We start from the raw sequence: 25571 nt of genomic DNA, 5'->3' as shown, positions 1-25571 counted from the left end.
TATCATGAAGATACATTAACATATCTATGTTTATGTCCAATTGCAAGTATAAGAATAGAGATTCCCATCATTGAGGGACTAATTCTAGAAAACTGTACTTGAACATTAATGTGATTAACCAAGTACTAGTAGATTTACCAACATATTCTATTGGTCAAAACTAGAAAGAATGACTTAGAAATGTCAACTTGAGTAACCAATGCGGGTTGTCTAAAATGATAAATGCAACTTGAACAATTTTAATTAATTTAGTAAATTAATGTTTTTAAAAAAATACATAATTGCAGTAAATCGGAGTATCTATTTTGGATCACTAAATTGAATCTGTTGAACACCTAGTAATCTATCTTAACATTTTTGGAGTACATTATTGTGTCATCCTCTCTTATCTTTGTATCCAAACAAGTCTTAACTAAATTCTCTACAATCCTTACAACCAAACACAATCATTTCTTTATTTGATAATATTAATTTCCTAAAAATTATCTACCTAATTTAAATTAATATGTTAGATTAAAATATAATTCTCCTTGCATTTTTATTTAATCTTATAAAATTTTAGATTTTTTTCAGCATATGATGTGATTTGAATTTTTATAAACGGATATAAATTTTAAAATGGCTTAGGATATTTATAACCAAACAAATATATCCACATATAGAGCTCGAAATACATTTTTGAAGTACAATAGGGTGCCATCATTTTTTGGATTTTTGCCAACTTTGGGTCAGATTTTTAACTAAAATTATAACTGATTCAATTATCCGGATCCTCTTTAAGATTACCGAATATTTTGGGCCGGTTTTTAATCTATAGCATATTTATTTACATCCAATTAATGCCAATTAATGCTCATTGTATCTTAGGAAAGATCTAATTTCCATGCCGAATTTTTAGTGCTGAGTTTGACAAAAAGAATTGATAACAAAAATTCTGTAATCACATCCCTATAATATAACAACTAATTCAAGATGAATACATCTTAGGAAATATCTAATTTGTGTTTAATCAACAATTACATATTTGGTAAGTTATAATTAGCTTTAAATGTACACTATTAATCCAATAATATCAATTGAGAATGAAAATAAGAATATGTCATATCATTCATTCTTAAATCATAACTAATCAAATCATAAAATATATATTCTCAACTTACGAATCAAGAGTTTATACAAAACCTATTTACAACTGTTAATAGTATATATATATGCAATTCAACATCGACTACAAGCGCCACTAAACTATTGTAACATCATATCAACAAAATAATAGAACCGTGGTGTACCATGGGGTAAAACCTAGTTTATAGAATTATAGAAACTAATAAGTCATACAAGAAAATTTTCATTTAAAAAAAATGAGATTAATTATGCAGAAATATGTTGTAACATCCGCGAACCGAAATCTCGGTTTGGGAATGTGCATCGGTTGATGCTGGAGGAGCATCAGTCGATGCATGTTCAGTTTGCTGCGTTTTGACTTAAGTTAAACGCTGCGTTTTGGGCAAAGGGAAAAGGAAAACCCTTAAGTCATATGTTTGTCTAATTCGACGAGTTTTAGCCGTTTTCAGAGAGGAAAGAAGAGAGAAAAGAGTTCTAAGTGTTTTTGGTGAGTTTTGAGAGATTGGAGGCGTTTCTGTAGAGATCTGTAACTGAGATCGTTGTAGGAGCTTCCTAGGAGCGTGTTCTTGCTTGTTTGTGGTTCAGAATCTTCTGTGGCAAAGGTAAGTGCATGACCATGGCTCATCTAAGCTGGAGATTCCTCTGATCTGTTTGTTTATGTGTTGTAAGGCTTGTTAGAATGTTATTTGAGGCGTTAGGACGCTTTCTTGTGGCTTGGGATAGAGTCTTGTGGTTGCAGGAACGAAGATCCGGCGAGAAGCTTCGGAGAAAACGATGCTCGACATGTGCATCGGTCGATGCACTATGTGCGTTGGTCAATGCTAGTGCAAGGACGGCGCGGATTGACCTATGAGCATTGGTCAATGCCATGTGGAGGCTTCAGTCGATGCGATTAGGGTTTTCGCGTGATGTCGAGCATGCGTCGGTCGATGCAAGTGGAAGCATCAGTCGATGCAAGTGAACCTTGTGTCGACCGATGCATATCCAGTGTCGGTCAATGATGTTCCCTGTTGGTGTCGGTCGCTGCAAGCTTTTTGTCAGTCGATGCAGAGTCTAGTTTGTGGTTGACTGTTGTTTGATGGTTAGAGTATCTCTATTTCTTGTGTGTATAGCCCAGTAGATGGGAGTATTGTCTTACTGGGTGTTTATAAAATACTCATGCATTGCAATTTGTGTTTGTGGTGCAGGTAAAGGCAAAGTGTGATCGTGGAATCAAGGCAATGAAGATGAGGATGTTCTAGGGACTCGATTGGATGTTGTCTGAGTATGCTAGGTTGCTAGAGTTGGGTCTGTAGAACATTGCTAGGTTGCCGGTTCTATGCCTTTTATTATTTGATTATTGATTATTGGAATATATGGAGTAATGGTTATTGGATGATTGGATATTTGTTGATATTGTTATTTCTGTTGTTGAATGTGTTTGTGGTTAGGTGGCTAGTAGATATGGATCCACTAATTGAAATTATTTATTATTATTATTATTTTATTATTTATTATATAAAAAAAAACAGGTCATGTCCTTTGATATGTATAAATATAATAGACGAGAAATCTTCATAAATGGAATCGGGAAAGTATAAATGATCTTAATGACAATAACTACAGAAAGAAATAAAAAGATTTGGACCATTCACATTCATCGAAACTATTAATTATATACGTATTTACATATATACACTATGATTGTTATATGATTAGCCATGTGAATCAAATTTTATAAACTTGAAACAATACTAATTATACATAATGGTCCCTTCATTGGTTTTATTCAGAGAAAGCATTACTGGCCTAATGACTTATATGCTTTGGATTATAGTAATTTGTACCATTGTTGATTGATCTAGAGTGTATTCATTGAAATGTATATGTAACTTCTCGATTAACGTAAAAGAGTGGACAATTAAATGTGTGTATAGCATGAATATTAGTCTCTATGGTAATATGGTATAACCTACTAACCTCAAAAAAAGAAAGCTTTGGATAAATTTATGTGTTTTTTGTTCATATCACTAAAATAAATGAATCAGCTAGGAAGCCAAAACAAAGATAAGAATGCCAAGAAGAACCTTTTATATATATAAAGAACCTCACGTTGTATTAATAAAATCTATGTGCACGTGGATCCCTCCTGTATTTTTATTAATCATACTTATTCATCAAATAAACATACTTTATGATAACAAAATCCAGCCTGCCATTCTCTTAATGACACATTGTATGTGATTCGATATGTAGGATACGACTTGGAGGAAGTACATAATTTTCTACTCTTTATTTCATATAATGTTAATAATTTTCGGTTTTTAAATTCGAGCATGTGCATTTTCATCTTTATTTAATTTCTTTCCATGATTAACAATATAAGTTATTTGTACTTTAGTAATTATTTAGTGCTCATAGTAGATAGAATTGAATTAAGAACCTCTAAAGAGTAGAATGGAAAAATATATACTTCAAAAAGAAAATAGGTATTTGATCAAAAAGAAAAAGAGATTATATAACTAGTAGGTACCATTCCATTTATTTGTTTTTTATAGTTCAAGAGATAATTTTTCTTTGCGAAATACATAAATGCATTAAAATGGTTTGAACTACTGTTTTCACAGTAACTTTTAAGGGGAAAAAATGTTCATTATGTAAATTAACTTAGAAAGAAAGGACAATTTTGTTGTCATACTCATCGATCTACACCAAACAAATATTAGTATGTAATGAAGCATCAATTAATTTATCAGTGATACTAATATTAAGACCCTAATTATCATAAAGTCTTTATTTTGAACAAAATGCAACATTTGTCTCTCGTCAACCTAATCAATGGCTAACGAAATCATTCATGGAACAACTGTCATGACAACATAGCTCTCACATATTGTTCAGCTTCATATATACTTTTATAAAACCATCAAACTCGAGTATAATACAACAAATAATTATCGAGTAAACAATGGATGTAAAACAGTGGCATTTATGACGATATTTGAAAATAGCAAATGAAAATTTCATGTTCTTAATTATGGAGACATACAAACAATAAAGGAGGGAATTATTAACCATTATATACAAGGAGAATCTTCAAAGGTATATCCTCAAAAACTGATCAACTGATGACGTAGTTAGATTCTTATAAAACTATTAGTAACTAATTGGGTTTTCTAATCGTATATTTTTTTTTATTTGTTGTAACTATATTTGTTGGGATGCAAAAATCGTATAATTATGTATCAGTATGATATTAGGGCCGTAGTCAACAAGCTCAAGCTCTAGAAACTAGAAAATTCTCTTTTCAATATTATTAAGAAAACACCTATCCTTTTTAATACTTCTTATGTTTCACAAAAAGAGTTATTGTGAAGTTTTTTCTTTGTTTCACAATAATATCATTTTATATTTCCAATGTAATTTTTACATCAAATTTTCTATTTTACTTTTAGCCCAAAGTTTTTCTATTAAATTTAAATGATAAATTACTCTTTAAATAAGAGCATATATGTATAATTCAATTTTTTTTTAATTTGTGTATAATGTGTCAAAATGACACTATTTATAAAACATAGGGAATACGTAGTAGAACAAAAGTAGTTTACCATTAAAGTCTAGCAGTTTTTTTGGTATCCACCGTCTAAATGATGACTCATAATTTGAGTTTGTGAACAGTGAGGATTGTAATATAAAAACTGATTAGAATATCTAGTACGAACAAAAAATAATAACTGCGGGGTCTTTGTAGATAAATATGGATCAGTGAACGTATTTATTTAGGAAAAAATTATGAATTGGTATTTGAAATACCAAAACATCCCTAACGCGGATGCTTTGTAAAACATTCAAAAGTTTTTAGCTATGGTATTATGACGTTACACTCAATATGACTTTTTGTCATACTTGGATGTTATTTTTGAGGATTGTCATGTAGAAAGCAAATATTGGTCGGCCTAATTATAACATGGAGAAGCCATCAATGTGTTTTTGTTAAAGATAAATGCATGTACAACTTCTATAATCTCTAATCAGATAATACAAAATTGACATGCAAACGACAAGAAATAGCATCCGTTTTCAAGCTTTCTATAGTTCTAAATAATGTAAAGGCAAATTGGCAACAATAACCTAAAAAAATATTATAATTCACCCACTAACCATACTAACCATATAAACCCTAATGTAAATATACTACTCCATCTATTTTACAAACAATGTCATTCCATATATTTAATGTAATCTTTATACTAAATTTTCTAGTTTAATGTTAACCAAAATATAATTTTTTATGAATTTAAATCATTAATCATTTTCTCATGCAAGCTCACATGTTCCGGAATGGTTAGTTCACGAAGTTAATCTATTTGAACCGGCTTAATAAAATATAGTGTTTTTGATGTCAAAATTAAAAATAAATAAGAACATACATTTATAATGTAATAATTTATTTAGTTTTTTGTGAAATTGTATCAAAATTTGTAAAATAGAGAAAATATTTTATTTAGTTATTTTGTATTGTTGTGTGATTTTTGTTAGGTAATGTTCGTCGATTTTGGTTTTGTTAACTTAAATTTAATTAAAATGTTACGAGAATAGAACATTTTAATGGTGATATAAATTTGTTTGCTTCTATATAGAGCTCATTTGCGATATAATACCATGATAGAAAATATTTTATTCATTCAACTCTCTACACAATGCCAGTTTAGTTAGTAAGATAAATACGGAATCAGGTAACGGATTATAAAAGAAATAAATTATTGAACTTTCCAATAACTTCGTTTGTCTTATTGACTTAAATGAAGCTCGTAAAGTACATAAATACAAGTACAGCGCTTAAAGTGGGATTATCCATGTGGCTAATCATGTAGTTAATTAATTTTATAATGTTGGACTTACATTTAAAAATATCAGCTCAATTGAAAATTATCAAAATAATGTAAATAATTTAATCGAACACGTATCCCTAATCTTTCCCAAAGGACACATGCTGACAAGGGTGGCTAAATCGAGATCTTAGGTATGTCATCCAACCAATTTATATACTCCCTTTGTTCCAAAATATAGAATTGTTTAGCTTTTTTTTTGTTCCAAAATATAGAATTTTCTCAGATTTCTGTGCAAGTATTAAAACAATTTTGGTCAAACAATTTTATGTGAAACTTATCGTGTCATTATTCCATTTTTGCAAAACTTATCGTCTTCCAAATTTATGGGTTTAAAAACTGATCTTTTCATATAAAAAAAAAATCTGAGACAAAAAAATGGAAAAAAGAGAAAGCAAATCAAAAGAAGTTCAACCCATTAGCAAATCAAATCCTCACAAATTTGATTTAAACAAATATTTTCATGACGACGAAGAAGAAACTCCTCCCACCGAAATACCAGAACAAAAAGAAAGCATAGCAAAAAAACTTAAATCGATCAAAAAGGCAGTTTATGGGACCATTCATCAATTCGATCTGAACGAACCGTATTACGACGAAGGAGCCTCTCATCTGGAAAAGTCATGGGAAGAAATTAAATTGGATATGCTGAAGATATTGCTCCCTGCATATTCTAAGGTTTGTATCATAATTAAAATTTCATGTGATGCAGTTTGATGCAGTAGATAATCTTATTGATTTTTTTTTTGCAGAAAATGTGACTAGTCCGTTGATAAATTGCTTTGCTTTCTTTTGTATTGCTGAAGATTTTGTATTGGATCGAAACAGGGGAAATCAACATCAAATATTTCTCAAGACAACTGATAGCTTTTCAATTCAAGTCCACAGTAGTTGAAATCTACTTATTTCTCAATTTTTTTACTGTGATTTTATTGGTGTAGACTTGTAGTTATGCATCAATACAAATAAGTATGGTTCGTGTGATGGCTATGCTTCTTTCTTTCTCATCTTTTTTTGTTTTTTGTTTTTTCTCTTTGGATATTGTTCCACTTGCTATGAACGTAGAGGACTAGTGGAGTATTTTTCTATATTTGGATAAGCTTCTCTCACTCATCACAACCCAATACATGTATACAAAAGAACACAAAATCCTTAGAGTGTCGCTGAAGTAATAAAATCCTTAGAACTGCAGAGGTATCATCAAGAGTTTACAACCAATAAAATCCGATCTGAGAATGTTCACAAACAGAAAAAAAACATAGACAAAAGAAGGCCATTTCTACTAATTTGACGACCTGAGAATGTTCAACACCTGTTCCAGCAACATAGCATCACAACTTAATTGTTTGGAAGGAAGACCATTTCTTTCCAATGTAGATTTCTTCATATGCGGTATCTTGTACTTGTTTGATCCTCCAACTTTCATGATCTCTAGCATACAAGATTGAAGAGTCAAAAAGATACGGTTTACCTGATTTGTAGGATACCTTTCAAATGACTCTTCTACTGCACAAACAAGATCTTTTATGGTTTTTGGACATGCTTTATGTTGCAGCGATTGAATGACACTAAAAAATCCAAGATCTAAAATATTTAGATCTGGCGAGTTCGGTGGTTGAGACTTCAACTGTATGTCAAAGCCATATCTTGACGCTGCTTCTTAAAAATCTGTATTCGAGCATGCGATATGTGTCCTCGCATTGTCTTGTTGGATAAAAATAGTCTTTCCCCTATCTTCTCTTGGCCACTTTTCATAAATTTTGGGAAGAACTTTTTCAATCAAGCATGCCTTTATATCCTCCCTCTTAACAGAAGTTGATGCTTTTAGTTCCAAAGTTCCTGCATCTCTATTCTTACTCCGCCTCTTAGCTGCTTCCAAAGTAACAAATGGAAAGATACCAATTTTTCCAGAAAATACCTCATTTCCTTCCTCATCAAATCTTGGACGAGCCATCGCCGCTAGAAACATTACTTTCCCAATAAAATTCTTACTTTGGCAAGTACGATGTGGATCGTCTTCAACTGGAAGTAGATAATATTTCGCGGTCTTCTTCGTCATATAAAACCACTTTTCATCGATATGCACAATATTGTACATATCAACAAACTTCGGTTCATGAGGTAGAGTATTCTTATCGAGCATAGAAATGCAAAATTCTAGTCTACCTTTCAGATTTGCTTCCTTCAAATGTGGTTTGATCGGATTGGTATGACGTCGAATAGCTCCTTCTTTCTTACGCCTATGTAATGTTCCAAGACTCATGTCCATAGCTATGGCAAACGTTCTCAAAGTTGTGCGCTTCTCTAATGGAATGGTGGCAACTTTATCCACATCAAGTGCAATTTTCTTACGACCACAATTTCCAGTTCTTCTATGAGATACATCAACTTTTCCATCTTTAGCTGTTTCTTTTGCTCTTCGCCAAATCTTCCGTACGATTTGTATAGGCACTGAAAAAAGATCTGAAACTTCTTTTGTATGATATCTGTTGAGATTACCATTATCACTTCTTGCTAGCAAAGCACTGAAAATTGCCCATCTCTCTTGATTAGAAACATTTCTTCTACCGCTTGGTAGAATCGTATCACCTTGAAACTGATCATCATTTTCTGCAATAATTAAAAAAGTCACCGTCATGCTACGTAACTCAATCTAATTAAAATTACAAAAACAACACTTGTAAAATTACCGTATGTAAGAGAAAATATTTAACAAAACTACGTAGAAAATGAACAGCACTTGTAAAATTATTGTAACTCTAAAAACTCATGCGTATACAAAAAGCATTATCTCTGGTTTATTTAAACTTTTAAATTAACTAATTTAAAAACATGGAAAAAGATTCTCACCTGGATTATGATTAATAGGATGATCAAAAACTTCATCGCCGTGACTAGGATCATCTTCTTCTATCCTTGGAATTTGGTTTAAATCAATCAAAACTTCTGCCTCATGATTTAGGATTGGAAAATTCAAATCAATATTGTAATCCATGAAAAATTTGGTAAATCATTGTTAGACCAAAGAAATTATATAGAGATAAACAATTGGAGTTTCTTGGTTCGTATGGCTCCATAGTGAAAAATTTGAATTTTAGTTTCAAAGTGTTTACAAAAAAATGGCTCGCATCTGAAATTTTTTTCTTGTAATTTGTTAACAACCCCTATTTAAGTGGAATAAAACGTGTCTCTTAATATTCTTAATTATCCATTCTATTTTTTTCTTTTTTTTGTGGTCAATTAATGTGTTCAATTAATGAGTTATTTTGTGTTAAAATTTTCTTTAATAAACGTGCTTTTAGCCAAACAATTCTATATTTTGGAACAGATGGAGTATATTTTTAAGTTAATTAGAAAAATGATCTTCGTCTACCATAAAGGTGCTGATGTGTATCAGTGTGTGGTTATCCTATAATTGATTAAAGATATGCTATTCTGCACGTTAATTAACTTGCCAATAAAATTTAAATTCAAACTGATCTTACGGATTTTTCATCTTATTGTTGAATTATTATAGAGTTGTTTACATATATAATAATTCATCACCAATTATCCATGTAAATTACCGATGACTTACCAATAATTTACTGTCAAATTGTATTAGTTACTAGATGTTTAAAAGGCTGGTTCTAGTGTTGTAAATAGCCTAAATATATAATCGTTATTTAGTGGTGAATACATATGCATGTTATCGCTGACGACCAGCCGAAAATTTATAGATGGATATTTTTGTCTTAAAAGTGTTGAAAAATGTCTTTGACAAAAAAAAAAGTGTTGAAAATGTTGGAAAAAAAGTAACGAATTTATAAAATCGATATTTTCCAATAATTACGTATGTAAAAATTATTTTACTAAGTTATTGCCAACAATTTTTTCTGTCCATATGAAAATTTGTATGACTTATTTTGTTAATCATATATGCTTGTATAGTGATAGATTAGAGTTATATATGTCGTGACATAATTTATGATATCTCTTTATCTCTATTTCTTGTACGTTCTCTAAATAGCTAAAAGTATACATATGAACAAGCACAGTTAAGATCCTTGTAAAAATTAGTTTACACCATTATATTTATATAGTTACTTTATTTATGTAAAAAAAAATAGAGGTCCTTGTTTAGTTACTTAGCCAGTGTAGAAAAAAAGTTTACAAACATATATGTACGTAGAATAATAGTTTCCCTATGTATAAAGTTTTATAAAAGGAAAACTACTTTTATATTTAAACCAAAAGGAAAAAAAAACTATTGTATTGTGTGTGTTGCTGTACTTTCTATTTTAGGGCAATTATCTAAAACTGAACTTATTACATATATTTTTTTAATATGTAAGAATATGTTTTATAGAAATTAAATGCCGGTAAAAAATTTGTGGATATTTTTAAACTTAAGATTTTTATTTTTTTTCCTTTAGATCTTAGATTTAAAATATATTCATCTACGGATATTTGTATTGTACATATGTTTTGAAAATTCAAGCTAAGAATGTGGAAATTCATGGCACAAATACTAGCTATTTGTAAAAATTTTGCTTGATTTTAAATAAAAGGCATGTCGCTCAAATGAACTACTACTAAAGCCCAAAATTCAAATAGACTAGAATGGTGACAAAACAGATAGATTCTCTGAAACTGAAAGCTCATGAAAAATCCAAAAGTGCAGAATTTTATTATTCATTTCTTCGAATTTAAATTCCATTACAAGATCTGTATTCCGTAGACTAAAACACACAATACAAAACAAAACTTATTTATGTATTAAAAGTATTTATTTACTAGTTAAAGATTCCATCCCCGTGTGGACCATATTGGACTGATCATCGGTGTTCGGTGAATTCAATGTCTCTTGTCTTCTCTTCGTTAATAGATGCATTAAGAGCTTCTTGATTTTCACATATATAATTCAAAACATAACATAGTATTAAAAAAATTTACTTGGGATTTAATCGAGAGAATCATTGTTTTCCCCCGATGTTATTACAACGTACGTAATTAATGTTGAGTAATTAAAGTAATGATTAAACTCTGCATTAATTGGTGATCAGATTCGAAGTCCTGTCTCGTTGTGATGAGGAGAGGATAGCATCAATGGCGTCTTTAACTTGAGAAATGTCTGGAGCTTTTCCTCCTTGGGCCGGCCAAAACTCATCGGTCGCGAGTACCTAATAAATTAACGTTAGGTTAGAAGAAGATCAAATCAATATATCATGTTACGTACAATTCACTCATGTTACGTACAATTCACTAAACATGTTTATATATATATATATAAATATGATAAATCAAACTCGTAGGGATATTTTGAGGGATGTTTGTCATCATTAATATACCTTTACTTGTACTTGAAGAAATTTGACATAGCTAATAGCTTTCTCTAGCATCGTCACCAAATCAACCTGGAAAAATGAAATAACACATACAATTATCAGAAATAATAATTTTAAAAATTTGTTATAAATATTTTTATGGATGTGTACGTACCTTGGTTCCATTGGGTACAAGTTCTTGTAATATCTTGAGACGTTCACTTATCCTTTCTCTTCGATTCTGAACAAAATAAAACATATATACTAAAGTATGAGTTAAGAGAGAATGAGTTTTATTTTAATGAATGCTAATGTCAAGAAAGCAAACCTTGGCTGCTAGGCTTTGTGGATCCTTAGGTGAAGATGTTGGCTTAGGCTTGGCCTTCCCGTTCCCACCGTTATTCGGTTTCTTGGATGGTTGAGTGCTCTCTCCCTATATATCCATAATTCAAATTGACAACATATATATATTAAAGATCTTTCACTTATATCATATATGAAAAATATTAAGAAAGTGTTCGATATTTGAAATTACCGTGTGAGAACGTTTGTTTCCAGCGGATTTAGGTGACATAGACTCGTGTCTAGAACCAGTGGTTACAACAGTTGAATCAGAATATAACCAGTCTTTCTGGCCTTGAGGAGTTTCGGTGGATCTAGGGCTAATAATATCCATATGATTTTGATTCCAATTTGTGAAGCCGTAGCTCATGTTATTGCCCTCCAAGAAGGAGAAGCCGCTGCCGCCGCTACTACCACCACAGCTTATGGCTGGAGGAGGAAAACTCTCGTGATGATCAAAGTTAAGAAATGATGATCCGTTGAAATCCATCAAAGAGTTGTGATGTTCTTCACCGGATGGGTAAAACACAAACCCTTGATGTTGTTGATGATCTGAATTCATCGTGCTACTACTCGAAGCCGAGCCTCCTCCTCCTCCACCGGCATAAGCTGTGTCTGGCTGATCCAATCCTGGCGAGGAGAGATCTTCGGACGAGGAGGAATTTTGTTTTGACATGTAATTAGTCTCGTTGGGATGGTCATTAACGAGTGCCATTAGACACTAATAAGTTTGAAGAGTGGTTTTTGTTTAGGGTTTGTGTGTTTCTTGTTGATGAGAAGTGGCTTTAAGGTTGTCTATTGGTAAACAAAGAGAGACAATGGTTTTGAGTAGTTATGTCATGATAAAGGTTTATATAGGTGGTTAAGTCTAATATTATATTTAAGCTGGTGACGTATTCTTTATAAGATTTCTTAATTTTTTAAAATTTTATTGAGTTTGATTAAACTGATTAGAAAAATAAGCTGGCATAAGATCAAACTCTATATTTGATCATCATTTTTTAATCGTATCAATTTTTAAGCTTCGAAGTCATGAATGCATAGAACTCTAGGCTAGACATATTCTATGTGTACATTTCCCTTAACTTGCAATATTGGACTAGCATGTACAGTATGGGGTTACTAAAAAGGTTTGTAATTTTGTATTCATTGTCTCAAATCTCAATCCTTGTAATGTTTTACTTTGTGTATGGACTCTCATACATCTATGTTCTTTCAATATATCAATGTTCAGATTATAAGGAAAACTCCAAAGTTTTGTCGAATGACACTACACAGCGTATTCGTAATTCTATCATGCATGCGTGCTATTTTTTTTTTTTTTTGTTATGATACTTGTAGATAATCCCAACCATTTTACTAATAGATGAATCATAAACATTGTACATGTTTTATGATACATTTTCGATTACCTAAATAGAAATAGCTAAAATTTGTAGTTATTATAATTTTTTTTTACCTTACGTACGTACATGTTTTATGAAACATCTACATATGCTTCCATTTCATACTAACTACACTTAGTTTGGGTCTTTGCATCTATCTCAATTCTCACTATTTATTCACCGTAGAGTGTGTTCCATTGTTACCATTTGAAATCATAATTAATACACAAGTTCTTATATAACCGCTAAGCTGCTGTGACAAAAAGCTATCATTAAGTTATTTTCATTGTATATAGGTTTAGTGATTAATTTTGGTGCTGTAAAAAAAAAAAAAAAAACATGATACAACACTGTAAAACTTAGAAATTCAATTTAAAATTTGGGTAGGAAAAAATCTAAATGTCGGGGGAAAATTATGGATCTCATATCATATATACATCATTATCTTTTTGAGTGATATAAATATTGAAAACGAATGAATTTGTAAATTAGAGTTTTGTATTACAATATTTATGAGTAAACTCATCGGGATTGTTAGCTGGCAGTAAGGTGAAATTAATGGACTGAGACTTATAACCCCAAAAAATATTTGTTAATTAAGAGAGAAGCAAAGAACATAGAAGCAAAAGCATCGCCGTATCTTACGCTAATCTACACGTCTTTTTGATTCCCATATATATGAATTAATATGATGATCAAATTTTAATATATCAATTGTTTCGATGATTCATTTTTATTGTTTATATTTTGTTCCCATGATTCATATTTTTTTTTCATATGAAGCTGCTTCTTAGTTTCATTACTTAAGCCGACACGTCGACTTAGGAGTAATATACTCCATATAACATAATTGTATTTTACTTTATCTTCGTTAATATCTTTGGATCAAACTTTTCTAGTTCCGGATCGTCGTCCCTTCTTTGGATTAGGGGCCGACCCAAACATGGTAAAACAGTCTTCTTTGCTTTCAGTGGAACTCTAGTACGAGACGTGGTCATGTTTACCTTCCAAATAATAGATTGGTGTAAAAAAAAACAGAAAATGGTAGATTGAATCTCTGAAGTTGAATTTAATATAAGTTACAATTTTATATGTATTTTTGTAGAGATCGTAAGATCATATCATTGGTGGAAATTTCCCATTTGATATATTTTTATATTAATTAAAAAAATTGGTGGCCGATGGTTATATTGCAGGTTAAATTAGATTTTTATGGGTTTTTATCCGCATTTTTTGTAATTTAAATAGATTTATTAATTTCATGTCATACATTGGAATGGTTTATTTTGGTACTATCTGACTTTATTGGAAAATAATTTATTTCATTTTGCATCCACCCAAACCGGTTAACACTTACCCATTTAACTTTATAAATCATGTACTATAATTTTGATTATTTTTATATTTATTATATTTAAATCAATTAGTTTTTAGCTGAAAGTAGTTTGTTTAAGCATTTTTGTACTTGAGAAATTCATTTTTTTAGTTTGGAAACCTTATGGACCGACCAAAAAGATAGAGACAACAAAGCCCCCAAACCCAAAGGCTCAAAATCTGAGAGATAGAGATTTTCTTATGCCAATATTTTAGAAGCCCAAACTCATATAACTTGTAAATTTGTAATATGTAAAAGTTAATAGGGTTCTAACTTAACTTATAGTGAGAGGGCCAATCAATTTTTTTTTTTTTTTTGGATTTTATGCACACAAAAAAAAAGTGAATCCAAAATAAAGATCAAATAAAACGTAAACAAGACTTTTAGTGAGCAACCAAACAAGCATCAAATCTTGCTTTTTGTGCGTACCCGCAAATAGATATATGTTTCTATGCGTATTCGTCTTCTTTTTTTTCCCTTCCAATTGTATATAGTCTCACCTTCTTAAGTTTTATCGAGATTTATTTGAACCTTAGAAAATGGTTTTTGAATATCATCTTAGTTGCGGTTGGACGGACTTGGCAATAGTCCGATCTCTTTCTTCCTTCTCGGTCATTTGCTCCTTCAATTCTCTATCTCTATTTTTTTTTTCTTTTATGATCTCCATATATTGTCCTCTAAGTGTTAACTCATTTACATTGCCTCCTAATAAGTTCCTATCTTTATTCCATTTCTTCTCAAATCCTCTCTCCAAATCTGATTTTAGTAGCTAGCCTGACTACGTACACATGGTCATCTATCATTGATCTCGATATATTTTCGGGTACTGAAGTGTTACTAGACCATCCCTTAACCTCTTAACCTATCACTATTTTAAAAACATAAGTTAATGTTAACCAGACAATTTTACTAAAACGCAAACGATCGTATCGAATATTACGGCATTGTGGCACTCATCAGTATTTTTTTATTTTCTTTTCTATATTGGGGTTATAATTGTTGTTGCTTCCTACATGTATAGTTTAGACCCGGTCAAAAGAGTAATCAAATGAAGCAATTGATTAGGCATCTATTTTTATGGAGGGCATATTCTAAACCAAATTTTTTAGTTTCTCACTAACAATGTTCGGGAGCATTAAATTAAGAGAATTCGACCAAAAAAAACCCAAACTTTCAAGAATTTGCCAAAACAAACACCAACTCTTGGTCTAGCCAAATAAACACTCAACTTTTATTTACTTTTAAATAAAATAACAAATTTTTCATTGACTTACCAAATTAATACGCCGTTTATAAAGTTAACAAAAAATTTAAACGTCATTAATAACACGTTTACTGTTAGGGTTAAATCATATGATGTCGTTTTGAAATTCTTAGTTTTAAAAAAAAATGCATTATCAAAGCTCGAACCTGGGTTCTCAGAGTGCATAAGGATGTGTTTTACCACTGAACCAATGACAACTTTCAAACATTAATGCAGTATATTTGGATTTATTATATGAGTATACAGAATTAAAAAAAAAAAACAAAAATCAGATTTTATTATACTTGCTTTACCCAAAATCAGACATTCTCGTCGTCGAGAGAAGAAGACCGTGAGGTCGATTTTTTTTTCCTTTTCAACCTTCAATTCACAGAATAAACATATCTATGGCTAAGACAAGGAGTAACGTTGTTGAAGGGAATCCTCCTGGTCGGAATTTTCGTCGATCGAATTTGCGTCCGTCTAAGAAGAGAGTTGGTGAATCGAAACGATCTTCTCAGAAGCGTTCGACGAAACGTAAGCTAATGGTGGATTCAGAGACAGTTGATATGGATCCTCCTAGTGACAGAGATGAGATGGATCCTCCTAGTGACAGAGATGAGATGGATCCTCCAAGTGACAATGATGATGATGGTTATGGTGGCATTGCGGAAGAAACATGTAGAGATTTAAGTGTGTTTTTCGGAGAGGATGGTAGGAACGATGATTGTGAAGTTGACGAAGACATTGGGGATGTATACGCCTGGGATGAGGAGAAAATCCCGGATCCTTTGTCATCAGACGAGGAGAATGAAGAGGAAATGAGACCTTCAGAAGTTTACAGAGAAGATGTTGATCCAGAGGAGCTGCTTCAATTGGGAAAGACATTCTTTGATGCTGCTGATTTCAAACATGCTTGCCTTAGATACACATTGAAAACCAGGTAAAATCTTATATCTTATGTCTGTTTTTCCTTAGATGTTTATACAAGTAATGGTCTAAAGTTTTTTTATTGCCATCTTCAAAGAATTCAAAATCTGAGCTATATATATATATATATATATATGTTGTTCTAACAACATAGAAGAAACTGTATATGTTTTGTTTCTCTTTGCAGGTACAACATCAAGTTTTATCGTTGCAGTAGTTTAAAGATGGCTGCAAAGTGTGCTGCGACAATGAGAGAAGATGAGGATCCATGTCCTTGGAAGATCTACTGTTCTTATGAGAAGAGTAAACAGAAATTACAGATCAATACATATGTGAATGTCCATCGGTGTGAGATATCAGGTGAGTCCAAGATGTTGAATCGTTCAGCTATTGCAGACCTGTTCTCAGAGAGGTTGAGGCTGAATCCAAAACTCAAACCATTGGAGATTCAAGCAGAGATCCTGAGGGAGTATCACTTGGAAGCAAAGGAAAATTCATGTATCAAAGCGAAGAAAAAGGTGATGAAAGAAAGAAGAAAAACCCATGAAGCTAACTTTGATCGAATATGGGATTATCAAGCAGAAGTTTTGAAGAAAAACCCAGGTTCCACTTTTGAAATTGAGACAATCCCAGGAACTACAGTTGGAAGCAAGCAGAGGTTCTATAGGCTTTATATATGCTTCCATGCACAGAAAGAATCTTGGAAAAAGACTTATAGACTTATATGCTTCCATATTGTTTCTAATATGTTTGTTTCTTTACTTGTAGGGTTTGGTGAAAGCAATAACCACAGTTCTTCCAGAAGCAGAGCATAGGCAGTGTTGTAGACACATATATGAGAACTGGAGGAAAGGTGGGAAGGATCTAAGGTTACAGAAACTATTTTGGTACATTGCAAAGAGCTACACTCCGGGTCAGTATAATTACTACATGGGCGCACTGAAGGAATACGACCCAGGTTCATTTGACTCTCTTGTTCTCACCAAACCAGAGACATTGCCTAGAGCATTCCTCAGATTAGGTTCTTATTGCAATGATAATCTCAATAATCTGAGTGAGTCCTTCAATAAGACCATCAGAGAAGCTAGGAAGAAACCTTTGCTAGACATGTTAGAAGATATTAGGCAACAATGCATGACCAGAAATTATAGTAGGTCTAAGTTAGCAAATGATTTGAAGACAAGGTTTACCAAGAAGACACACAAGGAGTTATATAGAGTTGAGAAGAAGTCAAAACCATGCCGCTTGCGTTGGGCAATAGGGCCAGAGACAGATGTTGAGTACAAAGATAATACATATGTTGTGAATATGGAAGAACAAACATGTGCTTGTCGAAGATGGCAAATGAATGGAATTCCTTGTATTCATGCTGCTAAGGTCATCCTTGGACTGAGGAAGAAGCTGTCTGAATATGTTGCTGATTGTTACACAACAATCAGGTTCGTGTCTTCTATTTTTAGTTTTCTCAATGCGTCTTCTTTTAATAGTTATTCTAATTGTGTCTTTTGCAATCAGGTGGCGTGAGACTTACATTGTTGGCATCAAACCTATGAATGGGATAATGGAGTGGCCTCAAACCAATAGATTAGGTGTGATTCCACCACCTAATCGAACTGGTAATCCTGGTAGGCCTAGAAACTATGATAGGATGAAGTCTAAGCATGAAACAGGTTCTAAGACCAAGTTAAGCCGTGCAAACAGAATCATCACATGCTCAAACTGCAAAGAGGAAGGGCATAACAAGAAAACCTGTTCAAATCAAACTGTTGAAATTCCACCTAAAACACCAAAAGGAAGACCAAAGAAGAATCAGGTTAGTGTATGAGTTTCATAGCTATTTGATTGTGTTTGTTGTTTCAGATTTATTTAATTGTGTTTGTTGTTTCATTTTGTTTCAGGGACTTATATTTGATGTGTCACAATTCTCCTTTCCAGAAGATCAGTCCTCCCAAGCTCAGTACTCACAAGCTCAATCCGCACATTCCTCAAGATGGGACCAAAGTTCACAATACCAAGCCTTACAAGCAAGTGAATGGGGTAGTTGGTTGTCCTAGTTGTTTTATGTTTTGTTATTTAGTCCATTTCAAGTTGCAGGTATTTGTTACTTAATTTCTAGATTTTGGAACTAAGTTGCAGGTTTGGTTTGAACAATTCTAAGTTTTGGTTTTGTAAGTGAATATAAATTGCAGTTTATTTTATTTTGGTTGGGAAAAAATCAATCCAGTAAATCTATTTATTCTGTTAATTGAAGGTTGAAAAGGAAAAAAAATCTACCTCACGGTCTTCTTCTCCCGACGACGAGAATGTCTGATTTTGGGTAAAGCTGATTTTTTTAATTCTGTGTACTCATATAATAAATGCAAGTATATTGCATTATTGTTAGAAAGTTGTCATTCGTTCAGTGGTAAAACCCATCTGTATGATTTAACCCCAACAGTAAACGTGTTGTTAATGACATTTAAATTTTCTGTTAACTTTATAAACGCCGTGTTAATTTGGCAAGTCAATGAAAAGTTTGTTATTAAATTTGAAAATAAATAAAAGTTGAGTGTTTATTTGGCTAGACCAAGAGTTGGTGTATTTTTGGCAAATTCTTGAAAATTTGGGGTTTTTTTGTTGTTGCTTCCTACTTGTATGGTTTAGGCCCGGCCGAAGAGGTAATCAAATGAAGCAATTGATTAGGACATCTAATTTTTTGGAGGACATATTCTAAACCAATTTTTTTAGTTTTTCACTAACTATGTTCCCGAGCATTAAATTAATGTTAGTTAAGTTTGCTGTTTGGATTTAAAAAAAAAACATGGTTTAGAAAAAACAAATTTAAAACTATAACCGAAGAGTTTCCATAATGATTGAGTTTTAAAAACATGAGTGATTAGGTAATATAATATTTTATTTTTGTATGGATATATAAATGAACATAATAATTCAAAGCAAAAGAAGGAAAATGAGCAGCCAAAAAGCTGACAAAATTTATTTTCATAAACTTTTTATGTTACAGTTTTTTTTTTTGTAATTTTGTTAAAAATAGAGGGCAATTTTTAAAAAAATCGGCATAAGGCATCTAAAATCGTTGAGCCCGTTTAGGTTAGAAGATTTAAACTCTACTTTTGTATAGTGTAGATGTTTAAAGCAGCTGCTGGTCTTTCTATTCCATTTTTAGATAAATTATTCTTTACTTTTAGGAGTAAGATTTCGTAACTCTATTTTCTATCAAGCTTGTAGGTATCTTTCACTATCGATTCCTCTAAGTATTATTATTATGATGTAGAATAGCTATAAAGATCATTTACTCCTAACATCAATAGAGAAAATGAACAGACAGACATCAACATCTCCAATTTCTTTCACACAAAAGAAACCTATTTTGTGGGTCGTCGGCTATGGTCTTGTCCTTCTTTGAGCAATTTAAACAACAACTTTACCAACTAATCTTCTTATATTAAAATATGAATTAATCGCTCTAACAATATTTCAAATAATTAATCATACCCAATTATAACCTCCAACTGTGATCCTAACCAATTATTCAAAAATAATTTAAATTTAATTCACAATTATTATTTTTTTCCCCTCGTATTTTTCGTGCTCAAACATCACACCAACAACAATACATTGACGATCTAATTCTTCTTCTTCTTGAACGTAATATTTTTGATTTCTAAAATCCAAAGAACTCACTTTACACATTTCAAAAAAATTAAAAGAGAATTGTTCTTGTCACTTTCTCTCTGCTTTTTTTCATTTTCTTTAGAATGGGTTTTTGTGTTAATCAACGAGACCCGGAGACAAATCCTCAAGAAAACGATCAAGAAAGCAAAACTCGTTTGAAAAGAATGGTTCTTGATTTGGGTTTTGGTTGTTTCCTTCTTCCTCAAACCAGCTCCCGTGAGGACAACAAAGCTTGGCTCTTGGAAGAAACAGAGCCGATTCCGAAGCTTATAGACTCAGAGCCACATTCCTTGCAGTCTTCATTTAGGTTTAGTCTTTTCTCGCTAGTGGAGTTGGAGAAGACGAAAAAAGAGCACCCTTCGTCGTCTTCAGAGACGGTTCTGTTTGTGAATCTGGAGAATGAGACAGGAGATACAAAGGATGATATGAATTGGTCTAGAGCTGTTTCGTTGGAGAAGAGTATTTCTCCGGTGACGAATACTTTGGTCAGATTCAGCTACAGTGAACTCCTCGCCGCCACGCGCTGTTTCTCAAAACGTAAACCCTAAACCCGAAAAAATTCCTTTGTTTTTTTATAGTAATTTGATATGTTAAATCTGTGTTGAAATTGGTTAGGGAGGGTGTTGGGAAGAGGAGCTTGTAGCTATGTGTTTAAGGGAAGAATCGGGATTTGGCGTAAAGCCGTGGCCATCAAAAGACTTGATAAGAAAGATAAAGAATCTCCTAAGTCGTTTTGCAGAGAATTGATGATTGCAAGCTCTCTTCATTGTCCTAACGTTGTGCCTTTGCTAGGGTTCTGTATCGATCATGATCAAGGGCTTTTCTTGGTGTACAAGTATGTCTCTGGTGGCAGCCTTGAACGCTTTTTACATGGTAATTACAATACCTCCTCTCTTTCTTTATCCATTGGTTGTGTATATATTGACGGGTTTTATACTACTTGGTTCCAAATTAGATAAAAAGAAGAAGAAAGGTAGGAAGAGTCCCTTGTGTCTGCCTTGGTCAACAAGGTACAAGGTTGCCTTAGGTATTGCAGATGCCATAGCGTATTTACATAATGGAACGGAGCAATGTGTTGTGCATAGAGACATCAAACCCTCAAATATTCTTCTTTCCTCAAACAAAATTCCAAAGGTAAAAGAGACTTTGAACCACATTTAGGTAATATTATCAGCATAAGTGTGTTCTGTATTCATTTTCCGAGTTTTTCTTTCAGTTGTGTGATTTTGGGCTAGCGACTTGGACCGCTGCACCTTCGGTTCCTTTCCTCTGTAGACCGTGAAAGGAACTTTTGGGTATCTAATTAACTTGAAAACTTTTTGATGATCATGAAGTCATTTTTATGGATCTAAAAGTTTTAAACAATTTGGAAACTTTCTTGCAGCTATCTAGCTCCTGAGTATTTCCAACACGGCAAAATATCTGATAAGACCGATGTTTACGCATTTGGAGTCGTGTTGCTTGAGCTAATAACTGGTCGAAAACCAATTGAAGAAAGAAGACCATCTGGTGAAGAAAATTTGGTAGTTTGGGTAAGTCTTTATCTTATTTTTGTTTCTTTCTTTTAACAACTAGTAAACCAACCCATTGACTTTAGCTAGTTGTAGCACTACAATTCTACAAGCCCCTTTTTCCCAAAAATGGAAAGGGGATTCTAATTTCCAACCAAGAAATAAATGCTTCTCAATACATTCTTTTGAATTTTGTAACTCGGCCTTCTAAATTGGGGTTTTGGTCAACCTTGGTTGAGCTACAAATTCTGGTTAAACGGTAAACGTTTTATGACAAAAGAGTGATGGTCAAATGCAGTTTAGGCTTTTCCTAATAACCATTTTGGCTTCACTTCTGCTTGCATCAATGGATTGGTTTTTTATGTTTTTGTGTAGGCAAAACCGTTGCTGCATAGAGGGATTGAAGCTATAGATGAGTTACTTGATCCAAGGCTAAAATGTACAAGAAAAAACACAGCTTCGATGGAGCGTATGATCCGAGCTGCAGCCGCGTGTGTGATCAATGAGGAATCGCGAAGACCGGGTATGGAGGAGATACTCTCAATCCTAAAAGGCAGTGAAGGGATAGAGCTAAGGACGTTTTCAAGCCGGAAGAAGTCAAACCTTCCGGGTATATTGGACTGTTATCCGCAGTTTCAACGGACAAAATCTGAGATGAAGAGCCATCTTGCTCTTGCCATGCTGGGAGTACCGGAATTTGAAGAAGATGATCTTTTGTAATAATGAAGGTAACAGTCCGAAGAAAATGGTAACAGACTTAATAAACTATAAGAAAATGGTACGTACGTACGTGTAGATATCATGTAAATGTTTACTGAGTAACCCGGTTTAGACTTTTATTTTACCGGTTTGGCTTTTGAGAGATCCGATTCTTCCGGTTTTGGTTCATAATCATAAAATAAAAGACGATAAATTTGGTCAATATCACCTTATAATCACAACTTGACATATATAATTAATTGGTATTAGAATTTTTTTTTTTTTTTTTTTGAATGAATGTAAAATTTATTCAACCCAAAAAAAACCTTGTTTAAATTGGTATTAGAATTTAGAATGAAGCTTCTCTGACCAAAACAAGTTTTTCGTATATACTCCGAAATCCACATATCAAATTGTAAGAATTTATTCAAAAATTAAGCAAATAAAGATTACTAGATACTAGATAGAACATTAAAGTATAGAAAAATATATACTCCTTACATTTTGATGTTTTGGGGATTTGATACTTAATTTGTATTCATAAAATTTGTCAACTCTTACGAGAAATGTTAAAGATTCGGAGGAGACGGTCTTTCAGGGTGTCTACACAACCTCTTTGGTGCTTCGTCGTCAACGTTATAAATACCACTTCCACACCATGGTGACGGCGGCGTGTATCTTGTACGGTGAAGGGGGCTGGAACCTTGATACATAACAATGGATATGTGAAAAATATGAAATCCAAATCAAAAAGTAAAACAAGTTTACTTAAATTTATCAGTTACATTGCCATATATAATCCCATGTTTTGTGTTAAAATAAAGTATGAAATAACAATATTAAAAAGGGTAAATGCTAACATTATTTCTAAGAAAAAACACCAAATGAAAATTGTGAACTCTTGATCAAAAGAAGTATATGAAAATTAAAATTTATAGAAGATAAAAATCAAAATTAATTCATAAACTTATTTAGAGTCACCAAAAGAATAATTTTATGTTTGGTAAACTGGTAAGTAAACTCTCTGTTTTCTTTTAAATATTTTGAAAATTATATAAAAATAACTTGTTATTTACTTTGTTCGGATTACTAACAAGTTAACTAATATTTTTAGCAATTTTATAGGAATAAAGTGATACTCACCGACATAATGGAGGAGCCGAGGAGTCTAGCCCCCATGACTGGATCATGAAAGGATAGAGACAGAAGTATAAGAAGCAAACTTAGAAGAAGTGAAGCTGATTTTGTTTTCTTCATTGCCATTGCTCCTCTTCTTTTACTACAACTTTGGTTGGTTTTAGTTTTGTACATACATATAGGAAACTGAATTTGAGGGTGAATAAGAAAAAGTAAAGCATGAAAAATCAACACTTACTTTTACTTTTAGTTGAATAAAGTTTTTACGAGTTGATGTGACACATCATTAGTACGAAACGAAGGCTTACCCTTTTATCTTTGACACTGAAATGAAGACTTCCTTAAATTCTACCATTGGGATTTGTTTTTGTTTTTCACGTGAAGAATTTTCTATGATATATATGGAACAAAAACGAAAATGCAAAGGTCTCTAGAAGTTTTGAAGAAGAATGAGAAATGACAATCGAAGACTTAGTACTACTCATGGCAGCTGTAATGCAAGAGTTAATCAATTATTAAGAGAGAAATACTATCAGTTTTAACCAAACAAGTTAAAAGCTATCATTAAATTAAGTAGCATTTTATCGAGTTTTATGTAGCCTATAATGGTAATTAAATTTGGTCCAAGTATAGGGACTTTCGCCACACCACCATGGTTTTGTATATGTTAGTGTTTTAGTCCATTATGATCATTCACCGAACATTTTATCTTGCTGCCCAAGTCCTAATTCATCATCCATGGTTCCATCACATTAATTGGCTTTATAGTTTGATTGAGTTCTGTTAGTTTCATTTGCTTACAATTTTATTTTATTTTTACTTTAGTTACTTAGACGTTATTTAGGTTTGGTGAGAAAACCCCCAACCCATCTTATTGCTATTAGCTTAGATTAGCTTCTTTTAACTGTTTTGTGTAGCCTTAGGCGGCATTCGGTTTTCTTGGTTTAAACTGTGTGGTATATATATTCAGTTTTTTTGTTTAGTTACTTAAAATTCTACCGAATAGAACTGAATTAGAAAAAAAAATAGGCGGTTCGGTTTTATTCAGAAATTAATTTTGTCCGGGTTGGTTTGATTACAGTCAGGTTATCCACTACAAATCCATTCTTTGATATAAGAGACTTCCGTTTGTTTGTTTGTTATTTTCTTTTTTTTGGTGTGATATAAGAGTTTTTTTTAGAAAAGAAAACACAACTTTATTTCATGTTAGGACACACAAAGATTGTTACATTCTGACATTCAAACCTATTCTTTAAATTAAAATAGAGATAAAAAAAAAAAAACACAATCTTGATGACCAAACTCAAGAGACTTGGACCTGAATAGTCTTTGGTTTCTTAGGCTCAGGAGGAGGAAGTTTCTGAACAGTCACTTTCAACACACCATCATGACAAGCAGCAGAGATCTTGTCCAAATTTGCATTCTCAGGCAATTGAAACTTCCTCATAAACTTACCCATTCTTCTTTCCATCCTCACGTACTTCACACCTTCGTTCTCTTTGCTCTTCTCCCTCTGTCTTTCTCCACTCACCACAAGAACATTCTCGTTCTCTACTTGAACCTTGATCTCATCTCCTTTGATTCCAGGCATGTCTACAACGAAAGTATACGCGTTCGGGTGCTCGATAACGTCAACTGGTGTAGCTGCCATTGCCTTCGCGTCTCGCACGTAGGTTCTTGATGGATTATTGTGGCTTTCCTCGTTGTTGTGATCTTCGGGGACTTCGAGCATGTTTTCGAGGATTGAGATTATTGGAAACCTTATCAAATCCATTGTAGATTGTTTCGTTAGCTTTCTTGATTCGTATTCTATGATTCTTGGCTTTTTGGTTTGATTGATTTTTCATAGAGAATTGTGGGATATAAATAGGAGTGGGAGATAGAGATTTTTTTCTAGAGAAATGTAGAGAGTGCTTCGGTGTTTGGGAAACGTCTTGATCGTTCTGGAGTTTTGTGACATAATGTAATTAGATTTTGA

At 32.5% G+C, this 25571-nt stretch overlaps 2 protein-coding genes and 3 pseudogenes across 4 annotated transcripts; 2 read left to right on the top strand and 3 right to left on the bottom strand.

Annotated features, from left to right (window-relative positions):
* Positions 1 to 7275: 7275 nt before the first annotated feature.
* Positions 7276 to 8988, bottom strand: LOC104753613 (uncharacterized; annotated as a pseudogene).
* Positions 8989 to 10861: 1873 nt separating this feature from the next.
* LOC104750428 (transcription factor RHD6) lies at positions 10862 to 12467 on the bottom strand. The gene is made up of 5 exons (XM_010472221.3): positions 11835 to 12467; positions 11628 to 11732; positions 11475 to 11540; positions 11324 to 11389; positions 10862 to 11155 (listed from the first exon to the last, which is right to left on the bottom strand). Exons 1-5 carry the CDS (start codon positions 12354 to 12356, stop codon positions 11024 to 11026), a joined length of 891 nt encoding a protein of 296 aa, XP_010470523.1. The 5' UTR covers positions 12357 to 12467; the 3' UTR covers positions 10862 to 11023.
* Positions 12468 to 15956: 3489 nt separating this feature from the next.
* On the top strand, positions 15957 to 19057 carry LOC104753612 (uncharacterized). The gene is made up of 5 exons (XM_087492672.1): positions 15957 to 16587; positions 16762 to 17260; positions 17343 to 18013; positions 18090 to 18387; positions 18473 to 19057. The coding sequence occupies exons 1-5, from the start codon at positions 16052 to 16054 to the stop codon at positions 18626 to 18628; spliced, it is 2160 nt and encodes a 719-aa protein (XP_087348798.1). The 5' UTR covers positions 15957 to 16051; the 3' UTR covers positions 18629 to 19057.
* Positions 19058 to 20153: 1096 nt separating this feature from the next.
* On the top strand, positions 20154 to 22619 carry LOC104750426 (putative serine/threonine-protein kinase PBL7; annotated as a pseudogene). Its single transcript, XR_015583595.1, has 6 exons — positions 20154 to 20783; positions 20862 to 21119; positions 21202 to 21380; positions 21463 to 21541; positions 21631 to 21778; positions 22133 to 22619. The product of XR_015583595.1 is annotated as a putative serine/threonine-protein kinase PBL7 (transcript).
* A 2144-nt stretch (positions 22620 to 24763) lies between these two features.
* On the bottom strand, positions 24764 to 25532 carry LOC104750425 (17.6 kDa class II heat shock protein pseudogene; annotated as a pseudogene). The gene has a single exon (XR_015583832.1). The product of XR_015583832.1 is annotated as a 17.6 kDa class II heat shock protein pseudogene (transcript).
* Positions 25533 to 25571: the final 39 nt, after the last annotated feature.

Source organism: Camelina sativa, chromosome 16 (genome assembly GCF_030686135.1).
Source record: "Camelina sativa cultivar CO46 ecotype springtype chromosome 16, ASM3068613v1".
Classification (NCBI taxonomy): domain Eukaryota; kingdom Viridiplantae; phylum Streptophyta; class Magnoliopsida; order Brassicales; family Brassicaceae; genus Camelina; species Camelina sativa.
This window is presented reverse-complemented; position numbering and strand designations above follow the sequence as displayed.